At 35.5% G+C, this 22,591-nt stretch overlaps 1 protein-coding gene across 1 annotated transcript in view; it reads right to left on the bottom strand.

Moving 5' to 3' along the window:
- Positions 1–2,985: 2,985 nt before the first annotated feature.
- Positions 2,986–22,591, bottom strand: part of LOC107100907 (diacylglycerol kinase beta-like) — a gene marked incomplete at its 3' end in the record, with an annotated part of 32,750 nt that continues 13,144 nt past the window's right edge. Inside the window, exons 5-14 of the mRNA XM_015399581.1 lie at positions 21,980–22,127; positions 16,930–17,067; positions 12,531–12,580; positions 11,311–11,385; positions 9,770–9,889; positions 7,398–7,515; positions 4,950–5,038; positions 4,525–4,641; positions 4,152–4,250; positions 2,986–3,087 (exon numbers count right to left, since the gene is read on the bottom strand). Coding sequence (XP_015255067.1) covers positions 2,986–3,087; positions 4,152–4,250; positions 4,525–4,641; positions 4,950–5,038; positions 7,398–7,515; positions 9,770–9,889; positions 11,311–11,385; positions 12,531–12,580; positions 16,930–17,067; positions 21,980–22,127 — 1,056 coding nt within the window. The remainder of the gene's footprint in view (positions 3,088–4,151; positions 4,251–4,524; positions 4,642–4,949; positions 5,039–7,397; positions 7,516–9,769; positions 9,890–11,310; positions 11,386–12,530; positions 12,581–16,929; positions 17,068–21,979; positions 22,128–22,591) is intronic.

Genomic DNA, 22,591 nt, shown 5'->3' with positions numbered 1-22,591 from the left:
AGGCACCTGTTTCAAACATGTATATAAAATTAATGAGTTCCTGCATTTAGCCCTCTCTATTGTCCAATCAGTATGACAAACCCTTCTCTTCCTTCTATAGAAAAGAATCAACACTGATGATAGAGTAGCATCCATTCAAAATGGCCCTTCTAAGTCAAACGTCAGCCGAATAGCAGCAGACTTCCCTCGAACTCCCAGCGAAATCCCCTCCAACTTCCAGCCACTGGAGTGACCCCCTCTGGCATTATTTTTACTCTGATTCCACGCTTTCACTGAATTACAGGGTCTGACCAGGAGATGATGCTTCTCTTTGGATCTTATTGTCCACAAATCATGACAGAAAAAATATCATATTCATATTAAAAAGGAATTGTAGGGGACCAGCCGAGGACCAGGCAAGGGCCCTTCAAGGAAAGTTGGGAAAATTTTAAAGGCTACTACTGTACTTCCACGTCAGTGCTTTACTGGGAAAGTGGTGGGTTATGGGTGCTCTACAGAGTCTGTTTTCTATTATATGTAGTGTATTGTATTTATGTTAAAGTCAAACATATCTCTGTTGTATCTCTGGTTAATGCTCTCTGTGCCCGGTCAGGTTAGTTCAGGGAAGCCCTGGTTCTGGTATTGTAGATCATTTCTTCCATCTGGGACAACTTTTCCAACTTTTAGCAACACTGAAAATAATTGGAACTTTTTGTTAAATTTTGTTATCAGACAAACCAATTTCAGTTGGTTGCCTTTGTCAGGGTCATTAACCACATATGAATAGAATCTGGATTGTAATTAGCACTATGTAATTACTATGTAATTAGGTGCACTGGCTTTTATGTAAATGTTTAAGAGGAAAGAGGGCTGTATGCAAAGAAATGTCACACCTTTGAATTTTTTATTTGGAAAAGATTTTCCTCCCCATGCCCATTTATGAATTACTTTATGTTTGACTATTGATGTAAAATCTTCAGGAATGACATCACAGTTTATTACCATATGAGAAAACATTAAAATCATACAAAAACCTCAGGAAGACTCTGTGATTACGATACAATTTTTCCTCTTTTTCATTTATGGGATAGCTTGTGTAAATAATAAGAGTAATTATCTCCAGGTTTGCCTGAGGTTCCCAGAAGCCAGACCTGGATTGAGCCTCATGCACCGTTTGAACTGTCCTGAAACAACTCGCCCGATGCTCTTCCTGACACAGATGAAGCACTTAACTCCTCCTGTCTGCTATCCCAGCAGGCCGAGGGTGAATTAATGAGCTCCCTGTCCGGTCAAGAGTGATCCATTACTTCCTGTAATTATAAATAATAATCTTGATTATTACGCTGGTTAGCCAGCGAGAGTCATAGATGGATGTTGCTGGGATATGATTCATCGTATTTCTCCTTCTCTTGAATTTGCTCATAGACGTATGCTTGCCACAGACGGCAGCAGGTTTTCCTTCGGCAGCATTCTGGCACAAGATCAGGATGCTGATTATGGATGATGCTGATTACCAGCAGGACCGGCGGTTTTTACCAACTGCAGAGGCTTATATTAAATCTTAAGATTTATTGGGTAATGGCTCTAATATGCACTGTTAATGGTAGTATATTTTGCTGCCTTTACACCTACACTAGATGCAGATTTTCAAACCAACTGCTTTAAAACTTGAATATCTGTTCAGCAAACCCTCCTACATTGTTCTAAGCCAGGATATGTCTGCACTTCCATCAGGTTTAGGTGACATATTTTGCCAGATCTAAAGCTATAACAAATTTTAACCCAATAATGCCAAATGTATCATATTTGATACATACGGTTTCTGAAATGTTTTGCATCTAATACCTTTTGAATAATTTAATGGTAAAAACTTTGCTCAAAATCCTATTGTACACAATCAGATGTACCTGATAACAGCCAGTAGAAGACTACACAAAAAATAATCTTGACTTATCACATAGTAATAAATTATTAATATCAAAAATGTATTTATGTTTTTTCTTTTTACATATTTTGTTAAAAGGGCAAATAAGGAATTCAAACCACACTGAGCAAAAAAAAAAGTGGGCGAAAAAGAAATCCCACACTATAATAATAGATTTTACACCTAAAATCACATGCACAATAATTATTGCCTGTGTTTATAAATTCATTAATATTTTATATTTATTAGAATGCTATTTTACAACATTTTATCTATTCAATCTATCTGAAAAATGACAATATAAAAAAAAAAGGAATTTATAGAGTCCCTGAGGTCACGCAATCCAACAAGGATCTCTGGGCCTTTAAAAGCGACACAGATTGACAGCATCACAGATGCTGTGGTTACTTTTGTGATGGTAGGACAGAAGAAGCGTCGAAATGACAGTGAGGCTCACGGAAGGTGTCTAATGGTAGTTATAAGGACTTATAACCTTCAGTCTAAACTGGAGGTCTCAATTTTCATGATCCTCCTCACTGATTGTGTTTAAATAAGATTTGGTTATCTTGTCAACGTTTCAGTTTAATCATGTTTTTAACTACCTATCTGGCTGTTATAGATGTGAAGTTAGTTTCCTGTTGCCATTTCTTGACTTATTAACATCAGCAAACACCTTCGCTATTTGAATATTCTGCTGTCTTTGGACTTTTCTATTTCTCCTTAGAGACTGTTATTCACTATAAATTTATCAAAACAAATGTATGAATTTATTAGCTATTCATTTGGCTCAGGATGGAAATATGCAAGTGATGGTCTTATTTATTCATTTATTAAAAACATCTTTCTCACTATAAATATAAAGGGGGTATTTTTACTGTTCTAATAACTCACACTTCTCAAGTGTTCTATTATTTTATAACACTTGGGATGTTATTTCTATAATGTTATTTTAGCAGACATCTAGACAAATTGCTAGATCTGACTTCTTGAGCATTTCAGATGATATAGATGCTTTTCGTTTTTTGCTAAAATGTATAAAGGTGTCAGTTAAAGCATAAATATTTTTCAGAGGTGCGGTTGACCTGCAGCCCTTGGCCGTCCACCGTCACAGAATTGGCTCTCTGCATCTTTCCTCGACTCGACTGGCTTGACCGTGAGTCCTTCCTCAGAGTCGACTGCCGTTCCTGAAGTGACAACTTTAATATTAACAGTTTTATTCTAAAAAGCAAGCGAAACAAGTAGATAAAAAAACAGAAAGTTCAACTGAAAAAAATATAGTTCTATATACCCAGACCCAAACACATGTATAAAAAGATATATAAAAAATTTTCTGTGTTGTGAATTTTATACAGCTTCCATAATTGCACCTTTTCGAGCCAATACTTTTTTCCATCTTTCTTTTAGCAACTGAGCTGCTGTTTTCAATTGTTTTCTAAGGTGTATAACACAGAAAAAATTATTCCTTGGTTTTATTCGAACAATTCAAAGTTTTAGCAAAAAATAAAGAACAAAAAAGCCTGAAGAATAAAGTGAAAAATGTGCTGCAGGTCTCTTGACAACCAAATAGATTTTAATCTAACCTACAATGAAGGAAATGGGAAATCATCCAGCTGTATGCAGCATGTTTTACTACCCTGTATGCTACTTTTGCTCAACTTTAGAGTCCTGTTGATCACTTCCCTCCTTCTTTTCTATATGTGATAAAAGACATGACTGCAACATGGCACAAAAAGAGCATCAAATTCCTTGTACTGTAGCTGCTACACTTGCTGGGTATATTTGTATATAAATGTATTCATAGCAGCTTGCTTTGTGAATCCAACCCAGAATCATCTTGCAAATGATAAAATTAGACTAAAGTGTTCGGTGGATTTTATACCATCTGATTTTTTTTGTATTTAACCTGCTGATCATCAGTAAGAACCATCTGAGAGAGGTGGAATAAATAACAATTTTTTTTTGCAAACTAATTTAACCATCTTACGTATGTGTCTGGATTTTAAAAGAAAAGCTGAGAAACTAAAGTTTCATCTGTTGCTTTTGGAGGAAAAAGTTATTAGAGTAGAGAACTTGCATCGTCTTTAAACACACTTGTGCAATTTGGGACATAAAGTTCTACAAAATAAATTGGTGCCATTTCAGAGCTCAGTAGGAGAACACAGGCCTGATGATTGGATCATCAGGTCTCAAACAAGGCCCGGTTCTCTCAGCCTTAAGGCCTGCTGTCCAGAAAAGAGCAGAGTCTTACCAGAACAACAGGGCAGATTGAGTTTGGGGGCAGGATGTGATCCTTCAGGGGTCCGCAGTCACACTCAGGTTTCACGTGGGAAGCACACTTGTTATGGAGCTGGAGGAGGTGGAAGCTATTATTAACAACCTCAAACTAGCGGCAACAGAAATAAATATTTCAGCAATATTTTTCAGGGTTTATTTGCAAATGCGCACATCACTGTCTCGCTCTTATTTTCTATTATCCTATAGCTGCAAACAAGTGTTTTCTGAGTGTAAATTGGCAAAATCAGTTGTGAGGTATCAGAGGTGCCAAAATGAAAGCCTAAACAACAAGAAGCAGTGGGAATATAATGAGGAGGTGGCTGCCTCTCGGCAGGGGGGTGGCTTACCGTGATTTGACACCAAACACAGTGGAGCCCAGTCAGGCCCTGGTAACACTTAATGGTTTTGTGACACTTGTCACACTTGGTGGGGCAGTTCCCCTCCACCCAGAAATGATGCATTACCTGCAGAGAGGAGGAGAGACGGCATACTGGGTGGAAAAGCAGCGAGAAAAAGAAACGTTCAGAAAAACAAGATGTACACAAAGGTAGAAGTGACACTGCAATTAAAGATGGAAAGAGGAGAGAAAACAATCAGGAGGAAACAACAAATAAATAAGAGAAAAGAAGCCAAACAATTGCTTTGTGTGTTTGTCAGTGAAAAAGGGATTATGCTGGTAATTAGTTATCTATATAACAGTTATTTTTTTTATAAGGAGGAGTGAAGCTTCATAAAGATTAGCTGATCCGTGGTAGCCAGCAGCCGGACTCACCTCTGTGTTCTTCTTGGACTTCACATATGTTTTGATGCAAGACAGTGGAGCGCGAGCCACACAGCGCTCATGGACCGTATACTTGCAAACTGACAAAAGCCAAAAAATAAATAAACATAAGTCAGAATAAGACAAATGTCAGAATATGAATTTACCTCGAAATTTATATTCTCAAGCAATATACATTTCGTTAATGTGCTTAAATTGAATTAAATGTTTATACTATTTTATGAATACTAAGGGAAAAAAACTGGCATCTTTGGATACCCTCTCTTAATAAAATATTATTCTATAACCTTTTATGAATAGAGATCACAGCACTCTTTCCACTCATTGATATCCACGACAGAGACCTTCAAAACATCTCAAAATAGATGTATATCTTCTGATAAACTTTTTTTAACACCTAACATTTTTTATTTTCAAATTGGTACATTTAATCAGAGTAAAAGGAAATGACGTTCAGATTCAGATCGGAAAATTTTGTGAATGATGCCAATATTATTTGCAAATATTAAGAAAAAAAAATGTGTGTATATATAAAAAAAAAGTAAAGTGTCTTTTATATATCCTGAAAGATGTCATTCACTGGGAAAAAAATCAAAATCTAGACGAGTTATTTTTTTCTTAAAATAACTGCATTTGCCCTTGGATTAAGGTAGTAAAAGAGACATCTTGCCAATGGAACAAGGCAATTTACACTTAGAATAAGAAAACAAAATAGCATTGTTTAATTTCAAGTGCAGATTATGTAATTATCTTATTTATCAGAGTAAAAATACTCATTCCGTTGGCAAACTATCTCATTTACCTACTCAAATTAAGGGGAAATACACTTAATTTAAGACATTTTTACTTATTTCTAGATCGTGTTTCCAGTGTTCACACTAAAGTAACGCTCATCAAGACACTCAAATAACTAAATCTTTAATATATAATCACACAAATGCATCAGTAGGGTAAAAAAGGAAAAATTAGAGGTTTTTATTGCTACTGCTATTTTTGTATTGGTCAAATACGAAAAAACTAAAGGGCAAGTATCACCAATATCGATAGAAACACGGATAATTTTCAATATTAAAGTTTAGTCTCATCCAAATTTAAATGCTTTTGTATGTCCAACTTTTGGATAACATTTATGCAGAATAGTATAATAAGATCCAATTAATGTTAAAAATGGAAACAACAGAATAAGAGATAAAATTAAATGTGTGTTTTGTCTGACACAAAGTGCAACTTAGAGTTCATAAACCACAGCAAAAAATACAACAAAATTTTACCCGATGTGAGTGTATTTTTTGAATTTGGATCTAAAATAACTAAAGAGAACAATAAATGCTGCCATAAATACAAAGAAGAAATCCCAGAAACCTCACAGTGGGCCTGTGGAGAAAAAATGAAAACACTACAGTGGGGGTTGTGTCATCTCACACATTATGCTGAGACAGAGCGACAACTTGGATTACTGTAAGAGTGAATCTGAAACTAAAGTATCAACCTCGTCACCATGGTATTCAGCCAAAACAGATACCGACTTGCATAGTCCATATTTATTTTAATGCACAGTAAAATTATCTGTTGGAGACCTGAATCACAGAGCGGCATTATGTGGTCTCCATAGCAACTATTGGTCAAGAGAAGGTGGTCCTTTCTTTCCTCACATTTAAAGAATTAACTTCAACAGATTGTTAACTCCTGCTTTGACTTCAATTCAACTCTATTCTTTGGTTAGATGAGCAAATATATGTTCTTTGGAGACACAGTCCAGTTAGTTTTGGCATAAAGGAAAAGAATAAATAAGAGGAGGAAACACCTCATCCCTACTGTTAGATGCTGGGGTGCATCTGCGATACTGCAGGTCTGTTACTAACACATGCTGTAATGAACTGATTGAAATATCAAGGAGAATTCAATAAAAATCAGGTGGCTTCTGCCAAACAACTGGAAACAGATCACCACTGGGTCACTTCAAGCAGGATAATGACCCTAACATGTGGCTGTAGCAACACAAAAATGGCTAACCAAACACCAAATTAGCCTTCCTTTATGATCAAATGTATTTCTTTAACTATTTTTAGGAAAACTGTGAGGTGAGCTCTACAGAAGAGAGCATGAAAGAGGTTCTAAATTGAGCAAAAAGAAACATATTTCCATTTGCTCAGAAATATAATATAAATATATTCTCATAGTTGCATTGAACATGCTTTATTGTGAAAGAAAAAAACATTTATTAGTTTTTTTCCACTAAATAAATTTACCTAAAAATTTTTTTAGGATACTTAAGAAGTTTTAATATGAATTTGTTCTTTGCAGTACAAGAAGACTTTGTTTTTATGGTTTCTTAGTTTGTGATTTTAATCAAATGAAAATAAACATGGTAATAATAAACACAGTGCAATATTAGCATATTTTAAACATCAGCTCCTGAGTATTTAGGGATAAACTCACATGAGCAGCAGAGTCCCTGCTTCCCCAGTCCAATTAGCATGTTGAGACACAGGTTACAGTAGGCGGGTTTGTTGAAGTGCTTCAATCTCCACACATGCTGCCCGTCATCTTTTACATTCTGAACAAACAGAGCAGACTCATCATTAGTGACTTAATGAGAAACTGTAGTGGAATTACTTTATTTCATGTTAAATTGGATGAGAATAAATCAATTACAAGATTATTTTATTTCTTATCTTTTTTATTTTGTGGATACCTTTGAAATGCATTTTTGATCTTTTAGTAAAAGTATTCAAATGATTCATTCATTCATAAATTAAAAAGAGAATTTGGGTTTTGAACTAAAGGTTGGGAAAGGCTGCCATCTAGAGAATAATAAAAGAATAGCGTTCTTTGTTTTCCTGTAATACAAACAGTTTATGTTCATAAAAAAAGCTGAAAAGCTTTTCTGATGAGCAAATTTAATTACTGCGCTCTTTTTAGTAACAGCTTATATATCGGATTATTATGTAAAAGGGATCAGCAGCAACTTCATTTACTGCAAAGGTTTTATTTGCTTAAAAATCTCTATTAGTAATGGTGAGTTAACCCCCCCTCCCCCCAAAACGCATTTCCTATTTGCCTGAAAATAACCTCACATGCAGAAAAAGGTTTTTCAGGATACTGCAGGTGAAGTATGTCCAAGAGCAGAGAAGTACGTCCAGCTGCAGAACTTGCTTTATATTGGCCAAAGTTTTTTCACACACAAACAAAGAGATAATTTTGTAAAATATGGAAACAATTTATTTTAAAATAAGATTCAATGGAATAAAACAGCATTAAAATAAATGAAGCAGCAACATCAGACTGGGATTCTCCAGGCAATAGCAATAAAAGAAAAGGCAGGAGTGGAAAGTTATTTTACAGCAATGATTTCTGATAAATCCCCCCTCTCATTGTTAAGGACATGTGCTGAGGAAAAGGGATTTCCCATCTTGCTGCAATGTGTGGGCCTCATTTTCATTAAAAGGGAGTAGGTAACCTTGGGACTATGTTTCTCGGCTGGCCTGGGAAACGCCTTGGGATTCCCTCAGGCGAGCTGGCCCAAGTGGATGGGGAGAGTGACGTCTGGGCTGAAGCTGGTACCCCGGAAACCTGACCCCAGATAGGCGTAAGAGGATGCAATGGATGGATGGATGGATGGATGGATGGATGGATGGATGGATGGATGGATGGATGGATGGATGGATGGATGGATGGATGTAACCTTGTAGTTCTGCACCAAAATGACCAAAGACTGCCTTGAAATGAGACGAAAACATCCACCAAATAAAAAATAATCCAACAATCTGGACTAGAGTGCTGGTGTTTCTTTTAATACTTGATTTAGTCATTTTTCAGCATAGAGGAATTTTATGTCACAAGGCAAGAAAACAAGAAAAGTGTCTCAAGCATCTTAAAATTGGACGTTTGGACCTGTAGTCAGGAAAAAGCACATGTTCACCTCTTGAAAGCATCAGTATTAATAAGGATAAGTGAAAAATACAAAAGTTGTGGAAAGGAACGAACTAAGAGTACTCAATATGCACAAATCTGATGTATGTGGTTTTAAAACAATCACAAAAACATACAAAAACAGTTAAAATTGTTTACTAGCATAAGAATTTACTCATGACTATTTTTTTATTATTATTATTATATATTATGGAAGAATTTACATGATCCAATTAAAGATAGGCTGTGTCAAATTTAGAGTAATTAACATATTCACCTTGCAGGACTGATCTAAAATGAGGTTAAATAAGGAGCGGGGTGAGAATAACACAACTAATTTACACCTGTGGGGTGTAAGACATCATATACACAAGCTCCGAATTAAAGGTGTTAAAAAAAAAAAAAAAAAAACGGAATATGCCGTATTTCACAAACAGTGAAAAATGTTTTAAATAAGTTTTGCTCCTTACCACAAAGAAATGTCAGAAGAAAAATAAATCCTATATTTTCTCAGCTCTTGTAGCTGTGGGGGTAAATTAGAAACACCAATTAAGTATGAAATGGTCAATGGATGATTTGATTTCATATAGAGGTGGTAATGTAAACCACCAGAATCAGGCGACTGGATCATCTTTATAGATTCAATAAGCTTTAATTGAACTTAATGTTCTAAAAAAAATTTTATTGTGTGTTATTTTTTCACTATGTTTGCTTTATTAGCTTTCAGCTTGCTTTTTTGTTTTTCCTTTTGAACAGTTCTGCAGCCATTTATGTAAAAGATTCATCACCAGGGCCAAGAACTGACACATTTACCTTTTATAGTTTTTCAATCTAACTTGAGCTCCTGCTGTGGGAGGGACAGTGCAGTAAATTCACAGCATCTCTTTCTATTGACTCACCGTCTCCAGGCCCAAAAGGACCAGCAGAGGGATGGTTGTCAGGCCCCCTTGAATCCACTCCCCCAGTGACACCGTGCCATCCTGATCATAGTCAATCTCATGCATCATTTCCTGAAGGATCTATGACACAATTGTTTTACTATTGTAAACAGAGCATTTAGTTTACAGCAATTAAAAACCTTAATGTTCATGTTAAGAATTAACATTATGCTCATATTATACTGTTTGGCATCCCTGGCAAAGATGTGCTTCTGAAGTGGAAGAAAAAAAACCCAACATACTATAGGAATGAATTGTTTTTAATCAAATTACCAGAACCTAAATGATCAGCGTTTTAACCCAGGGACATTTCAGAATCGTATAGCGTATAGGAAGACAGATATTTAGCTTTTCCTTTGTAGATTGTTCTTATTCCTGGGTCCTCTCTGAGGGTTTCTTCTCTTCTGCTCAAATACAGCTTTTCTCTAGGATTTCAGTCTGGGGACAGAGCTCTCCATAGAAGGTTGATTTATTTCAGTGACATTGTAGCTGCTAAAGGAGACATCACTATTCAGTTGGTCGTGTGTTTTGGGTCATTATTCTGGTGAAACAACAGAACATCTTTGTACAATGTTCCTGGTACCACATATTATATAAAATGGGTTTCAGAGGCCCTTAGAGGAGAGAAAGGCCCAAAGTATCATTGATCATCATTCTTAGAAGTTGTAATCAAGACCTCTGTGACTTATTCATAATTTAATTTAACCTAGACCTCCCTATGGTGTTTTTCCCAAAATGCTTAATATTTGTCAGACAGTATTACCATTTAAAATCTGTAAGGTAGTCCTCAAAAGAAATACAACTCTCTGTTGCTCCCCTCTGACAGTGCTCTATGATTTCACTGTTATTTTTACTCTGCTCTGTAAACTGTGCTGTAGCAGCCTTTTTTTCCTAAACTTCCGGCAGATATTATTTATGCTCAGATGGGGAGAATATTTTCTGTTATTCCAAATAATTTTGTTAGAGAAATCAACATTAACCAGCTTCATGTTTATGGAGCGCTTTCTTGTCTTTCCAATTTTGAAGATTGGCAAAGAAAAAGGGATAATAGCCCTGATTTATCCAAACACTGATCAGGTTTGTTGAAGTATGTGATCCATGGAACGAGGCTTCATTCCGTGATATTGCTGTCACAGGTCCGAGTCCCTGCATGTTGATCTTTGCTATATCTCTCCCCCTTTCCTTCTTTTAACTGATTTTCCTGTCAGCTGACTTTAAAATAAAGACCTCTAGTGCAAAATAAATATTTCAAATGTTGAGGACTGTGGCATGTGTAATTTTGTAAAATATACTAAAATGTTACGGTTGGATTATTTTCATTTAAACATAAATATTTACATTTTTTTAAGTGTGACAATATGGTAAAGCAATAAATGTTAATTTTGCACATCTTTTCCAGGGGAACCAGAGAGTATAGAGGTTTCTCTGCTGTTGATCTTTTTCAAGAATGCATCCTAAGTTAGATCTATCTGCCCTTTTGTTTCTAAATAAAATATCCTTACTGGTTTGAGTTCCGTCACGTCCCATTCCAGGTACTCTGCTACGTGCATCATCTGGGAGATAATGTGCTCCAATTCCTGCAGGACAGACAGTCATTACAGGCACACAAATACTGTGTTTACCTTTGCGTATAAAGAATGATAAACAGTCAGTAATAGTAGGTTGGAAACATGTGCAGAAGAGCTGCACAGCAGGAAACAAAGGCAGCGTGGGAAGAGCTCCTCGTCTGATGGTTTAATTACAGAGAGGCTGACATTTGTATCTGGTGCCACACTGAATTATCACGACTCTGAGGACGGTTTAGGGTGTTGAGAGACAATTTCTGGGTTCATGCATGTTTTGATGTTAAATGAGGAAAGAATATAGGTCATACAAAAACAATTAACTCAGTCAGAGGTTACTGTCATATTTTTTCAGTTTTCGTCTCCATTCCTAACAGGCTATACTGGAACTGGAATCCATCCTTTCAGAGTGTTTCTAACACCCTCACCCACATAATAACTGTTTCTACAAACCTACTGGGCTTTTCATTCATAAAAAAAACTACTTTGCTCTCTATCTGATAAAATACATTTTCACACGAAATGAATGTCTGTAAAATCATCTTATTTCGTCTGTCTAGAAATTGTTATGCTGCTAATTTAAGATTTTTATTTTCTTTCTGTTAGTCTTATTATTTGTTTCATTAAACATGTCAGAGCTATAGAGTCAAGAACAAAATAAAAACAGGTGAAAAAAAATGTCTGATTTGATTTTGTTTCTCATGGTACATCACAGTGAGGCGTCCTTCACAGATACATTTACACTTTCCACCTCCTGGAGGCCTAGATCATGCACCTTTGTGTGGCTGATTGTACACCTGATACCACTGAGCAGACTGAGAACAGGTGTGCATGCAATACAAAAATGACTTCAGACATGAGGCAGGTTACAGAAGAGTACAGAGCTGCAAAAAGTCCACATGGGGGGTTAAATAATAACTGACTGCAAGCTAGAGCGTCATTAACAACTGCTTTATTAATTTACTGCATTTTATGCAAACTGCTTTACTGGTACGATTCCAGGTGCTGGGCATACTGGAGGATTTCCACACACCTTTTACTGTAAACAGATGTTCAGCAATCCAAACAACTTCTCTGTTAATTAGAATAAACACCCAATAGACCAGTCCTTCATAAGTTTAACAATTATATTTTTGTGAAAATGAAGAGAAAAAATTTACCGAGCTGTCAAGTGATCCATTTCCATCTGTGTCGTAGAGCCGAAACATGACTGTGGAAAACAAGAGAAAGTCAAATATTAGTCGTCCGGGTCATATCCCACCTCCAACTTTTGACAAGAATATCTGAACAAGACAAACTGTGTGGTGTAGTCAGAACATTTTTACAGGGGTAGCCAGGCATGAACCAGGGAACACTTAATACTGAGGGGTGTTCATGGCCAATCTACACTGTAACAACAGGAAAACCAACAAGCATAAAACCTATATGTAGGTATACCTATAAGACAAACCCAATTTTCTCATATCCATTGCTAATGAATAAACTAGGGTTAAGAGTTTTAAATTAGATGAATTAATCAATTTATTACAAACATTTTAACACATTAAAAAAATTTTCTTATATACATATTAAATCTCAAGTGGGAGCCTTTGTATTCACTGCTTTTTGTACACCCATAAATATCGCACCGCTTTGCTCAAAATCTGTCTACTGCACTCTCAACTCTGACAAACTCCACCACCTGTGCCCTTTTTTTACTTAATCTTTGCACGCTCTCGACATCACTCTCCACGCGCTCGGACTGATGCCTCGTCAAACCAGGAGCTCGCCTCTATCTCTGTACTCATGACTTATTTTACTGTATGTACTGTTAAAGAACCACACCAACTGGCAAGTTAAAGACAGGCTTTTTTTTTTTAACTAATTGCAGTAAATGCTCAAAAATGAATAGTATTTGTTAACCCAGGCTTTAAGAAGAGCTGAACAGTCATACTTTTGCCAATATGAAATAATGAACTTTATCCTCTGTTTGCTGCAAATGTAAAACTCTTACAGGCAATATTGTGTGCATTGTTGCATTATATACACTACAGCAAAAAATATAATAAAATAAAATACAGAGAACACTTAACTAACACATCCTAGATCTGACCTAATTGCATATTCTCATTGAATACTTTGCTTTATACAAAGTTGAAAAATAAATCACAGAAATAAAAAATGGAAATTTTATGTATTAACTAATGGAGGCCTGGATTTGGAGTCACAAACAACAAAGTATTAAAGAGGAAAAAAAACACGACCTACAGGCTGATCTAACATTTATGTAATGTCCTTCAAACAGGTCAAAATGAGGCTCAGTGTTTTATGACCTCCCTACACGCTCCTGAGGAGCTGGTCTCCTGAGAGATCTCCTCTCAGACCTGGACTAAAGCATTGGCCATTTCCTGGACAGTCTGTGGTGCAAAATGAAGTTGATAGATGGATCATCATGTTCAATAAATGGGTTTAGTTGCTATTTATAGCTAATTACAGAGGAGACTCCTAGATGACATGCAGAGACACATAACTTTCTCTTCTAAATGATATTTCTGAAAAAAGCATTGAATATTTCTTTTAATCATTTTACAGTTTTGTTTATTTTTACTGTAATTATGTAATTAGCTACTGTATTTTCGGTGTCAGTTCATTGTTAATATACCAATAATTGAAATGCAAAAATAGTTGGAACATTCCATTAGTATCTTTGCTGCCACCCTCTGTTTGAGAGGGGAACTGCTGAATTGCATCCACATAGAATCACCTGGTAGAGGCAGCCAGGGGTAGCCAATGATTGGCCAGCCCATTCCTCACATTGTTCCCAGTGGCTTTGATGATATGGACAGTATTAATATGACAGTAAGTCTTGTGTTTCACTTATCCTTTAGTTTAACTATAGAGTGAGCTGATATAAAAATATTTAGAGGAGCTGAGTGTGGTGGTTTTAAATATGTTTATTTACCAAACCCCCAACAGGCCATTTACATATTGCAAACAATATCCAAATCCAGCAGGGGTGTAAACACTTTATTTTGCCATTGATGGTTATAAAGGGTAATGGCTGCAATTTAATATCACACACTTTCATGCAAATCTAACACACTCAGTAGTTGTGGCTGACAGATTTGAGACAAAAATGCAAAGAATTGTTTCTTGTTTTCTCTGGTTTAAAGAAAAATGTATTTTGAAAACAGGGAGAGGGTGCTATGGTGGTAAAAGGTTTTAAATTGAGGAATAATTTTTTTTTTCCTGCTCTTTGTACTTTTTGAAATAAATACAGTTGTTATAGCGCCCAGCCTCTTGGGGGTGGCTTCCTAGGAGAGTTTTCTTTTCTTTTTTTCCTCTGTCCCCTTCAAACAGCAAGAACGTCTCTAATTGTTCCATTAAAAATAGGTGGAATAATAAAATAATAAAATTTAGCAGAGCTTTTGATATTTTACATGCTTTCAGAGCCTTTTTCTGTATTTTTAATTCTACACAATATGAAAATAAAGTTGTTTTTTGTTCCCAAATTCAGTGCTAATGCAGAGGCATAGATTTAGTGTTATGCCACAATTGCAAAAATAAAAATGGGTTTAAAGCATATAAATCACACAATTGTTACTGAGGCTGTTATTTGAGTTTATTTGGTAAAATAAAATGTTCCACACTTCAATCAGTGATCTCCCTAGCTGTTTCTTGCAGGTTGATAAACACAAAGTAACATAATAAAACAGATACAACTTCTAAGGCATTAGTTAAAATTTTACCAAGACTTTTTTCTATTTCATAATAAAAATTTTGGGGAAAAAGATTAAAAAGTATCTCATTCTACAATCGAGGATACAGTATCCTATATTGTAAGAAATATATGTATTTCTATTTCTTATTGTATGCAAATCAGCTGCACTGTCATTAACAAGACACCAGAGGGCGCCCTACTCTGCAGAATATCAGAACACTTAAGGGACACACACTCTCATGTTGTGTGCAGAGATAGTCATACAGAAATAGGGAATTAAATTATTCAGTAATAACTGTGCTTAACGAAAGCAACTCCTCTCAATTATTCAACATGTGACTGAGAATTATGTAGAAGCATCTCTGAATTAAGACTCACATCAGTCCAGTAAACAAGCTTACAAGAAATTCTGTCATGAATAACCAATATTTAACCTTTAAATGGTCACATTAAGGAGAATTTAGCTTAATCTGCCAGAGTTTAAGCTTAAAAGAGCTTCTCTGATGAAAGAACCAGCAAAAGCTTATATGTTTGCTGTGTTATTCAGTCATATGGCCTAATGATATAATGCACAATCTAACACTTCAAAGGCCATTTTGAAGCACCTGGAGTCTCTTTTTAAGAAAACACAGAACATTTTTGATTTAAAAAAGATTATATCAGATTGTATGCATTCTTGCTTTGTTTGTAATGTTTTAAATGAATTTGCTCCTCTTCCTTTATTATCTTTTACGAGCCAAAAATAAGTAATTACGGTAATCAGAAGGGTATTGACCAGAGCAAATTGTCATGCAGGACTAAATTTGGCCGAATGAACACCAGTCCATCAGAGGCATGCGGTTGTGCAACAGACTGCCAGCTTATATCAGGATCTGTGGCACCTGTTTTGGCAACTTTTTGAAACATTGGCTAAAAACCAACCAGAGGTACACCTGCACTTCTTGTAACCACACAAATTTTTTTGTGTTTTGTTTTATATAGGTGATGTTTGTAATATTCTCTGCTCTTTGTTTTGTGGGATGCTTTCTGTGTTTACCTGCCTTAGGATAATGGATGGAAATTGGCTATTGTGCTAACATCGGCATAGTTACATCTATGCTTACCGTGGACATGTTGATTATGTTGATCTATAAGCATTGATCAATGGCAATTTAACACATGTTTGATCCAAATGATGCCTTAGGTTTTGAACATTAAAATATTTTCCTAAAGTGTTTTCTATCTAGAAAATGTTGGGTGAAAGCTTCTTCAATGCTAATTAAGCCGAAAAACGTAGTGCTGCGATGAATTGAACTTGCAATTAGCATGCTTTCTAATAATGATATGTACTATGTACTGGTTTGGTTATTAAGAAACATATTATGTATAGATTGTCCATATCATTCAATTATTAAAAATGGGCACATTTGTAGGTAAGGATTTCCAAGGCCAACATATATTCAACAAAACCGTAAAAGAAATTTTCTGTAACTTAAAGCACAAAGAACAAGAATCCTCCAGTCCAGACGACAACCTATTTCAAAAGAAATTGACTCAAGTAGTAAAAAGTCTCAGCTCTGTCCCTCTGCAGCATTTTGATAAAACGGGTGTGAGAAACGACGTTAGACGTTCTGCCCAGATGATGCCTCAAGAGAAAGCTGTAAGAATGTAGAAAACATGACTGCAAAAAGCTACTTTGTTTTCGTAGATGTGGAACAGATTATGTTTAATTAAATACATGTAATGTACTGTGGTTTTTTAGTACATATTTGATTCTCAGATGCAATGGTAGCTTTTCCTCAAACCATTAAACTATATCCTTTACTATGACTTTCAAATGATGACAGTTCAAACTGCAAGTGACATTGGATGATACTAACATTCTAGCTTGTCCTCAGGGCGCCCGCCTTCCAGCAGTGAGAGGTAAAACACAATATCCTTCAGTTGCACCGTATCCTGAGGCCCAGGCAGGGCAGGGGTCTTCAGAGGAGTGGAGTTGCTTTTGATGAGCTTAAGGCCTGCGGGGGGCAACAAACAAAAGGTCAAAACAACCTCATCCTAACCAGCAGGTATTTGTTGGCCCAAATACTGCAGGCCAGGATGGCAAGCTTTACTCATGGGCTATTATTTGCAAACAGAAAAAGGATACTTGTATTCCTCTTTGTTTGTTTAATTGCAATAACGGAAGAAAATCAGAAAAAAAATATAGAATTTAGCTTTTAGTTTCGCATAATTAAATGGTTGACTTGCTTAAACTTTCATATAACTCGCCAGCTATCTTTTAAGATCTATCTATCTATCTAGTTACTTTTTCTGAATCTTCCAAAGTATTTTTCTGAAACCTACCAACACTTTCCTGGAATTTACCTGGTAAGTACCTGTTATAAAAGTTTTTGTAATGTGTTATGATACCTTCTTTGCTTCAGAAAAGCATGTAAAAAGCTACTCAGAAAAAATCTCAGATAAAGAAATATATTAGACTTTCTGGAAAGTGGCAGGAATGTATCATAATATCATATCTGAAGGAATTCCCTGGCAAGTTGCATAAATATTCCATTGAAGTTCTGGTATTCCCTCCTAAGTTACATCTGGGTTCAATGGCAGTTCTGGGTTGTACCCACTGAATTTTTGGAAATTTCTTCTGAGTTTTGTCCAAACTCTTAGATGATAAAGAACAGGCTTAGATAAGTAGTATTTAAAAAATATTATCAATTACAAAAAAAACACAAAAATAAAGAAAAGAAAAATCCTAGGCACCAGAGCAATCAGAGTCTTTCAGAGTTGTTTGATGATGATTCATGATTGACAGGAGTGGATAGAGAGGAGGGGTTAGGGGTCCAAAGTAGGATAGCTTGGATGGGTATGGGGAGGGAAAACAATTATACAGCTCTCAGTAAAACTGTTGGTTGTTTAAACCCTGCTGTCTCTAACTATGGTGATGTTCCTCCTCAATTTTTCTAGGAGGTCTTTCCCAGTCTGCTATTATAAACAGTAGTCTGTCTTTGGACATAGTTCCAACAATTTTAAAATATGCTGTGGTTCAAAACCAACTCTTGATCCAACAATTCTTTCAAATGATAGGCCTATTTCTAAGCTTACCTTTATTTTTTTAATTCTTGGTTGATGATCAGCTGATGGCCTTTTGGAAGAGCATGATATTTTAGGGGTTTTTCTAATATGCTTTTAAAACTTCACACAGCACTTGATTGTCCCTTAAAATGTTTGATCAAAGCAGTGGGCTGCCATTGTGCAGCACCAGGGGAGCAGTGTGGGGTTAAGGGTCTTGCCCAGGGACCCAAATTGGCAGTCTGTTTGAGTGGGGCTCGAACTCAGAACCTCTGGATTCCAAGCAGAATGCCATAACCACGAGGCCTGCTGCCTGTGTTCAGCAGGAAGCTCCTTTGGTTGACCTAAGTTACCTAACCCTGTACAGGAAGTCAGTTATTAAAAATCTTGCTGGCAAAGTGGATGCTGTTCTTAAATTTTTGCAGCTAGATTATAGCAATTGTAAAGACAAGTTTTTTTTGTTTGTTTTTTTAAGGCAGTTGACCAATTGCCCATCCTCTCCAGAGAAGAGTAGAGTAGAGACCGTGATCCATGCCTTCATCACTACCTGGCTGGATTACTGTAATGCACTTTATATGTGGGCTTAGTGCCTCCAACATTGCTCAATCCAGAAAGTGCAAAATTCTGTGGTAGCCTATGTCTTTTAGCACCCACATTTAGCACCCACCCATATTTGTGCCTCATTATGCCTTTAGATTTTAGGATTCATTTTAAAGTTATTTGATTTGTTTTACCTCTCTTCCTGATTTTTAACTCATTTCTTTGCGCTTGCTTTTAACTCCACTTGATATGTTGATCTTAGCCTGTCATTTTTAGCTATTTTTCATTGCAGACATTTGTAGCTTTTATTTAAATTTTTGTCATTTATTATATTTTATTTTTTTATTTCATGTTAGTTCTCTGAATGTGTATTGGGTTGCTGTTGTTCACTCTACACCGTATTGTCCTTGGGGAATTTTAAAGTGCTCTAAATTTAGTTGGAATGGATTGGATTGAGTTATACGGATACAAAATGTAAACAATTAAAATGTAAGGAAAAAGGCTTCAGACCAGATTTTGGGCTGTACTGTGTATTACAAAAACAAAGCAACCCTTTAACTGGCATTATTACATTTTGGTATGTTGAAACTACAAGTACTATGTGCAAAACCAACACACAGTAGTTTCTTTTTTTAAAATATATTTCTTATGTGTACACATTTTTTTTTTATATAAAAATCTGAGAACTACTGTATGCATTTTGTTTTTAGCCAATATAATCTTTGATAAACTGAATCATACAGAACAAAGAACAGATCAGACAGGTTAGGAATGCAGATTTGAAGTTTTCTTACAAGGCTTTATCGAATAATGTATCAGGCTTTAAATATCGTAAAGAGCAATGTTCAATGGTACAAGTTCGAAAAAATTGGTGACACACACCAACATTTTTTAAATTTATAATATAAAATGTCCTAAAATGTATGACTTAAGTTCTGCTTAGAAGTTTTGACAACAGTTAGTTGATTTGTCTCACTATTTTTTACAAGAAAACAATTTTTTATTGTAATGCTGAAAAAATGTAATGATTATTATATGAGTGTTTTCTCACTTAAAAACACAGAGGGGTGTTGTTAAAGAGGAGGATGGCATACAGTGAGATGGAGATGATCCAATGTGGAAACCTCTGAAGGTAGAAGGTGAAGGCAAGAGCAGAATTTTAGATTCAGAGAGTACATTGACGTTATACCTGTTTTATTTTATAATGCCCTGTGGTAGCAATTTAAAATGATTATGATGTGTTACAAATGATACACTGAACTTTGGCCTCCTGCTTTTCAACAACACACAGTGTAACAAAAAGAAAATACAGTTTTTGAAGACATTAAATCAGCATTCTTGCAGTAACCATTGTCAGCCTCCTCTGTCTGTATAGAAAGCAGGATCATCATGCAGATTTTACAATGTTGCAAAATATCCCAGGGCCCCATTGCTCTGTAAAAGTTCAGCTCCAAAAATGTCCTCCAAAGTCAAAATGCAACAGTTAAAATGTTACATCCAGGGTTATTATAGGTAGTTAAAACCAAACAAAAATGAAGATCTAAATGGAGATGATTGTTGTTAACTCAAATAAAGAAAAACCTAAATCAGAAAAGAAACTATCTGAAACTGTCTGTACATTTTTTTAAACTAAAACATAATAAAATTACCTATATGTAGTCTACTTTTCATATTTTTATATATTTTCTTTTAATAACTCATCTAAGCTCATGTGAAATTGTGTTTTTTCTACAAGATTCAGTTATAGACAGCTGTAAATGAACCAGTTTTGGAAAATGGCATCATATGTTCACTTTTATTTCTCACATATGATTTTATCAATATAATACTTTGACATCTAAGAATTAACTGTGGCATGAAGAAACTAAAACTTGTACTCCAACTAATAAAAACTAAATAAAATGCGTCTACATAATAAAAACTAGCAAAGACTTTCTAAAAGTGAACAAAAACTACCTGAATTAGAGAATAGGGAAAAATCTCATTATAAGGTTGGTTAAAATCAAATTGGTAAACAGATTAATTCTGTCTTTAGAATGCTGAATGGAACTCAATACAAAGCAAAAGCTAAACCGAGAATTTAAATACAGATTAAAAAGGAATCTGTCTCTGAAATATTAATAAAACAAAAGAATATGTGAATATTTAAACACCTGATGAAAGACCAGGAAAAATCAGCAATAGGTTAAGAAAACATATTCCAAGATTTCTTGTTTTTGTTTTTTCTTTTTAACATCTAAATCTTTTTAAATTAATTTAGACATCATCCTGTCATTATGAGATGACAGGATGACAAATCAGTTGAATCACAGAAATCACAAATCTTGCATCCATTCATCTTGTCTGCAAGGTACCCTTTTTTATGCAAGACTTTTATTTTACACCTTCCAAAATGCTCAAGTATTGTCTGCTTAGTTTGTAGAATGTTTTCACAAAAACTCTTTCTGATCATAAATGTATTCAATTAAAATGTTGGGCAGAAATGTTTGTTTTGTCTGGTCAGTAGATGTTTGCAACTCTCCTCTGGATGTTGACTGAACTACGGTAAGTCCATCCATTTTAGTATCCTTTACGATGACTCCTGGATGCACATAGATGAGTTTCGATAAGCCAGAGACTCATCAGGATGCATTGCAGCTCAATACTGTCAAAATGTCACGTGGTTCCAAAGAGACCCTATCCATAAATTTCTAAATATTAAGGCATTACTGTATATATTGCTTTCTGAGATCTTTCTATGTAGTTCATGATGTCAGAACAGCCTTTTTAAAGTAATTTCTTGAATGTTGACTGAGTAATCACTAGTTTTGCAAATATTATAAAACTTTTCTCTTTAGTGGTCAATTTAATATGATGGACAATAATGGCAGGTGGGTTTGAATAACTTTTTTTATTCCTATATATTCACTGAACATTTTTTTTTTTACATTGGATTTCTGTATATTTTTAAATGTTAATTACACCATCAATATTTCACTACTATGAACATATGCATCTAATAAAGCCTCTACAGCAAGCCTGACCTGATTGTTCTGGCATTGCGAAACAACCAGCACCTGGTTTAATGTGTTATTGTTCCATTTTGGCATCATCTTGGCTATAATACAGCAGAATGATTTAGCATAAACGCTAAAAACAAACAGAGCCCCTGCCAAGAGAATTGGCTCACTGTACGATTTACATGTCATGCCGCCTCACCAGTTACTGCAGCTGAATTAGTACGCCTGATGACAAATATACGAGTTACTACATAACACCAACATCTGCTGTGTTTACGACTGCGTGTTTGCCTTGGGAGTGAGAGAGTTTTGTTTTTATACTTACCAGAGACTTTAGGCTTGTCGGTAGATGAGGGACTTGGTTTAGGTCCTTTGTTGCTAAACGACATGAAGAGGTGTTGACAGAACTCTTCAGGGAGTTCACTCTCCAGGAACGTCTGCATGAAAACCTTGAAACCTTCGAAGTCGATCTCCTAAAACCGAGATGGAAAAAGATGATCGCTGTGCTGGTTCTCAAGTTTTGACTAATGTTATTTTCTATTGACTCAACTTTGTGTCACCACCACTGAATTTCCAAACGATCAAGATCAGGAGTCCCTGATGAAACTCTACTTCTAATATCTGCCCTACCAGCTTTTCTGTACATGGACAGCTGTTGTCTTACAAGAAAGTAGCCCAGATTAAATCTTTTATCCTTTGTGTTTCATTTCTTAACTTTAAAAACCAAAACTCATGAATAAGAAGTAAAAAAAAAAAACATTTCTAGAAAAGTTTTACTGCACCATTAAATCGAGTCACATTGAAGAGTTACCAATGGATCAAACTGCAATGGGAAGGAAACCTTCTAAAGTTGGTCCTTAAGCAGCAGCATCTTGTAAATGGTAAATGGCCTGTACTTATATAGCGCTTTTTCAAGTCAGGTGAGTTGACCAAAGTG

This window comes from Cyprinodon variegatus, unplaced genomic scaffold (assembly GCF_000732505.1).
Source record: "Cyprinodon variegatus isolate N-32 unplaced genomic scaffold, C_variegatus-1.0 Scaffold1026, whole genome shotgun sequence".
In the NCBI taxonomy this organism is placed as follows: Eukaryota; Metazoa; Chordata; class Actinopteri; order Cyprinodontiformes; family Cyprinodontidae; genus Cyprinodon; species Cyprinodon variegatus.
The sequence above is the reverse complement of the archived record's forward strand: the minus strand, read 5'-3'. Positions and strand labels throughout refer to the sequence as shown.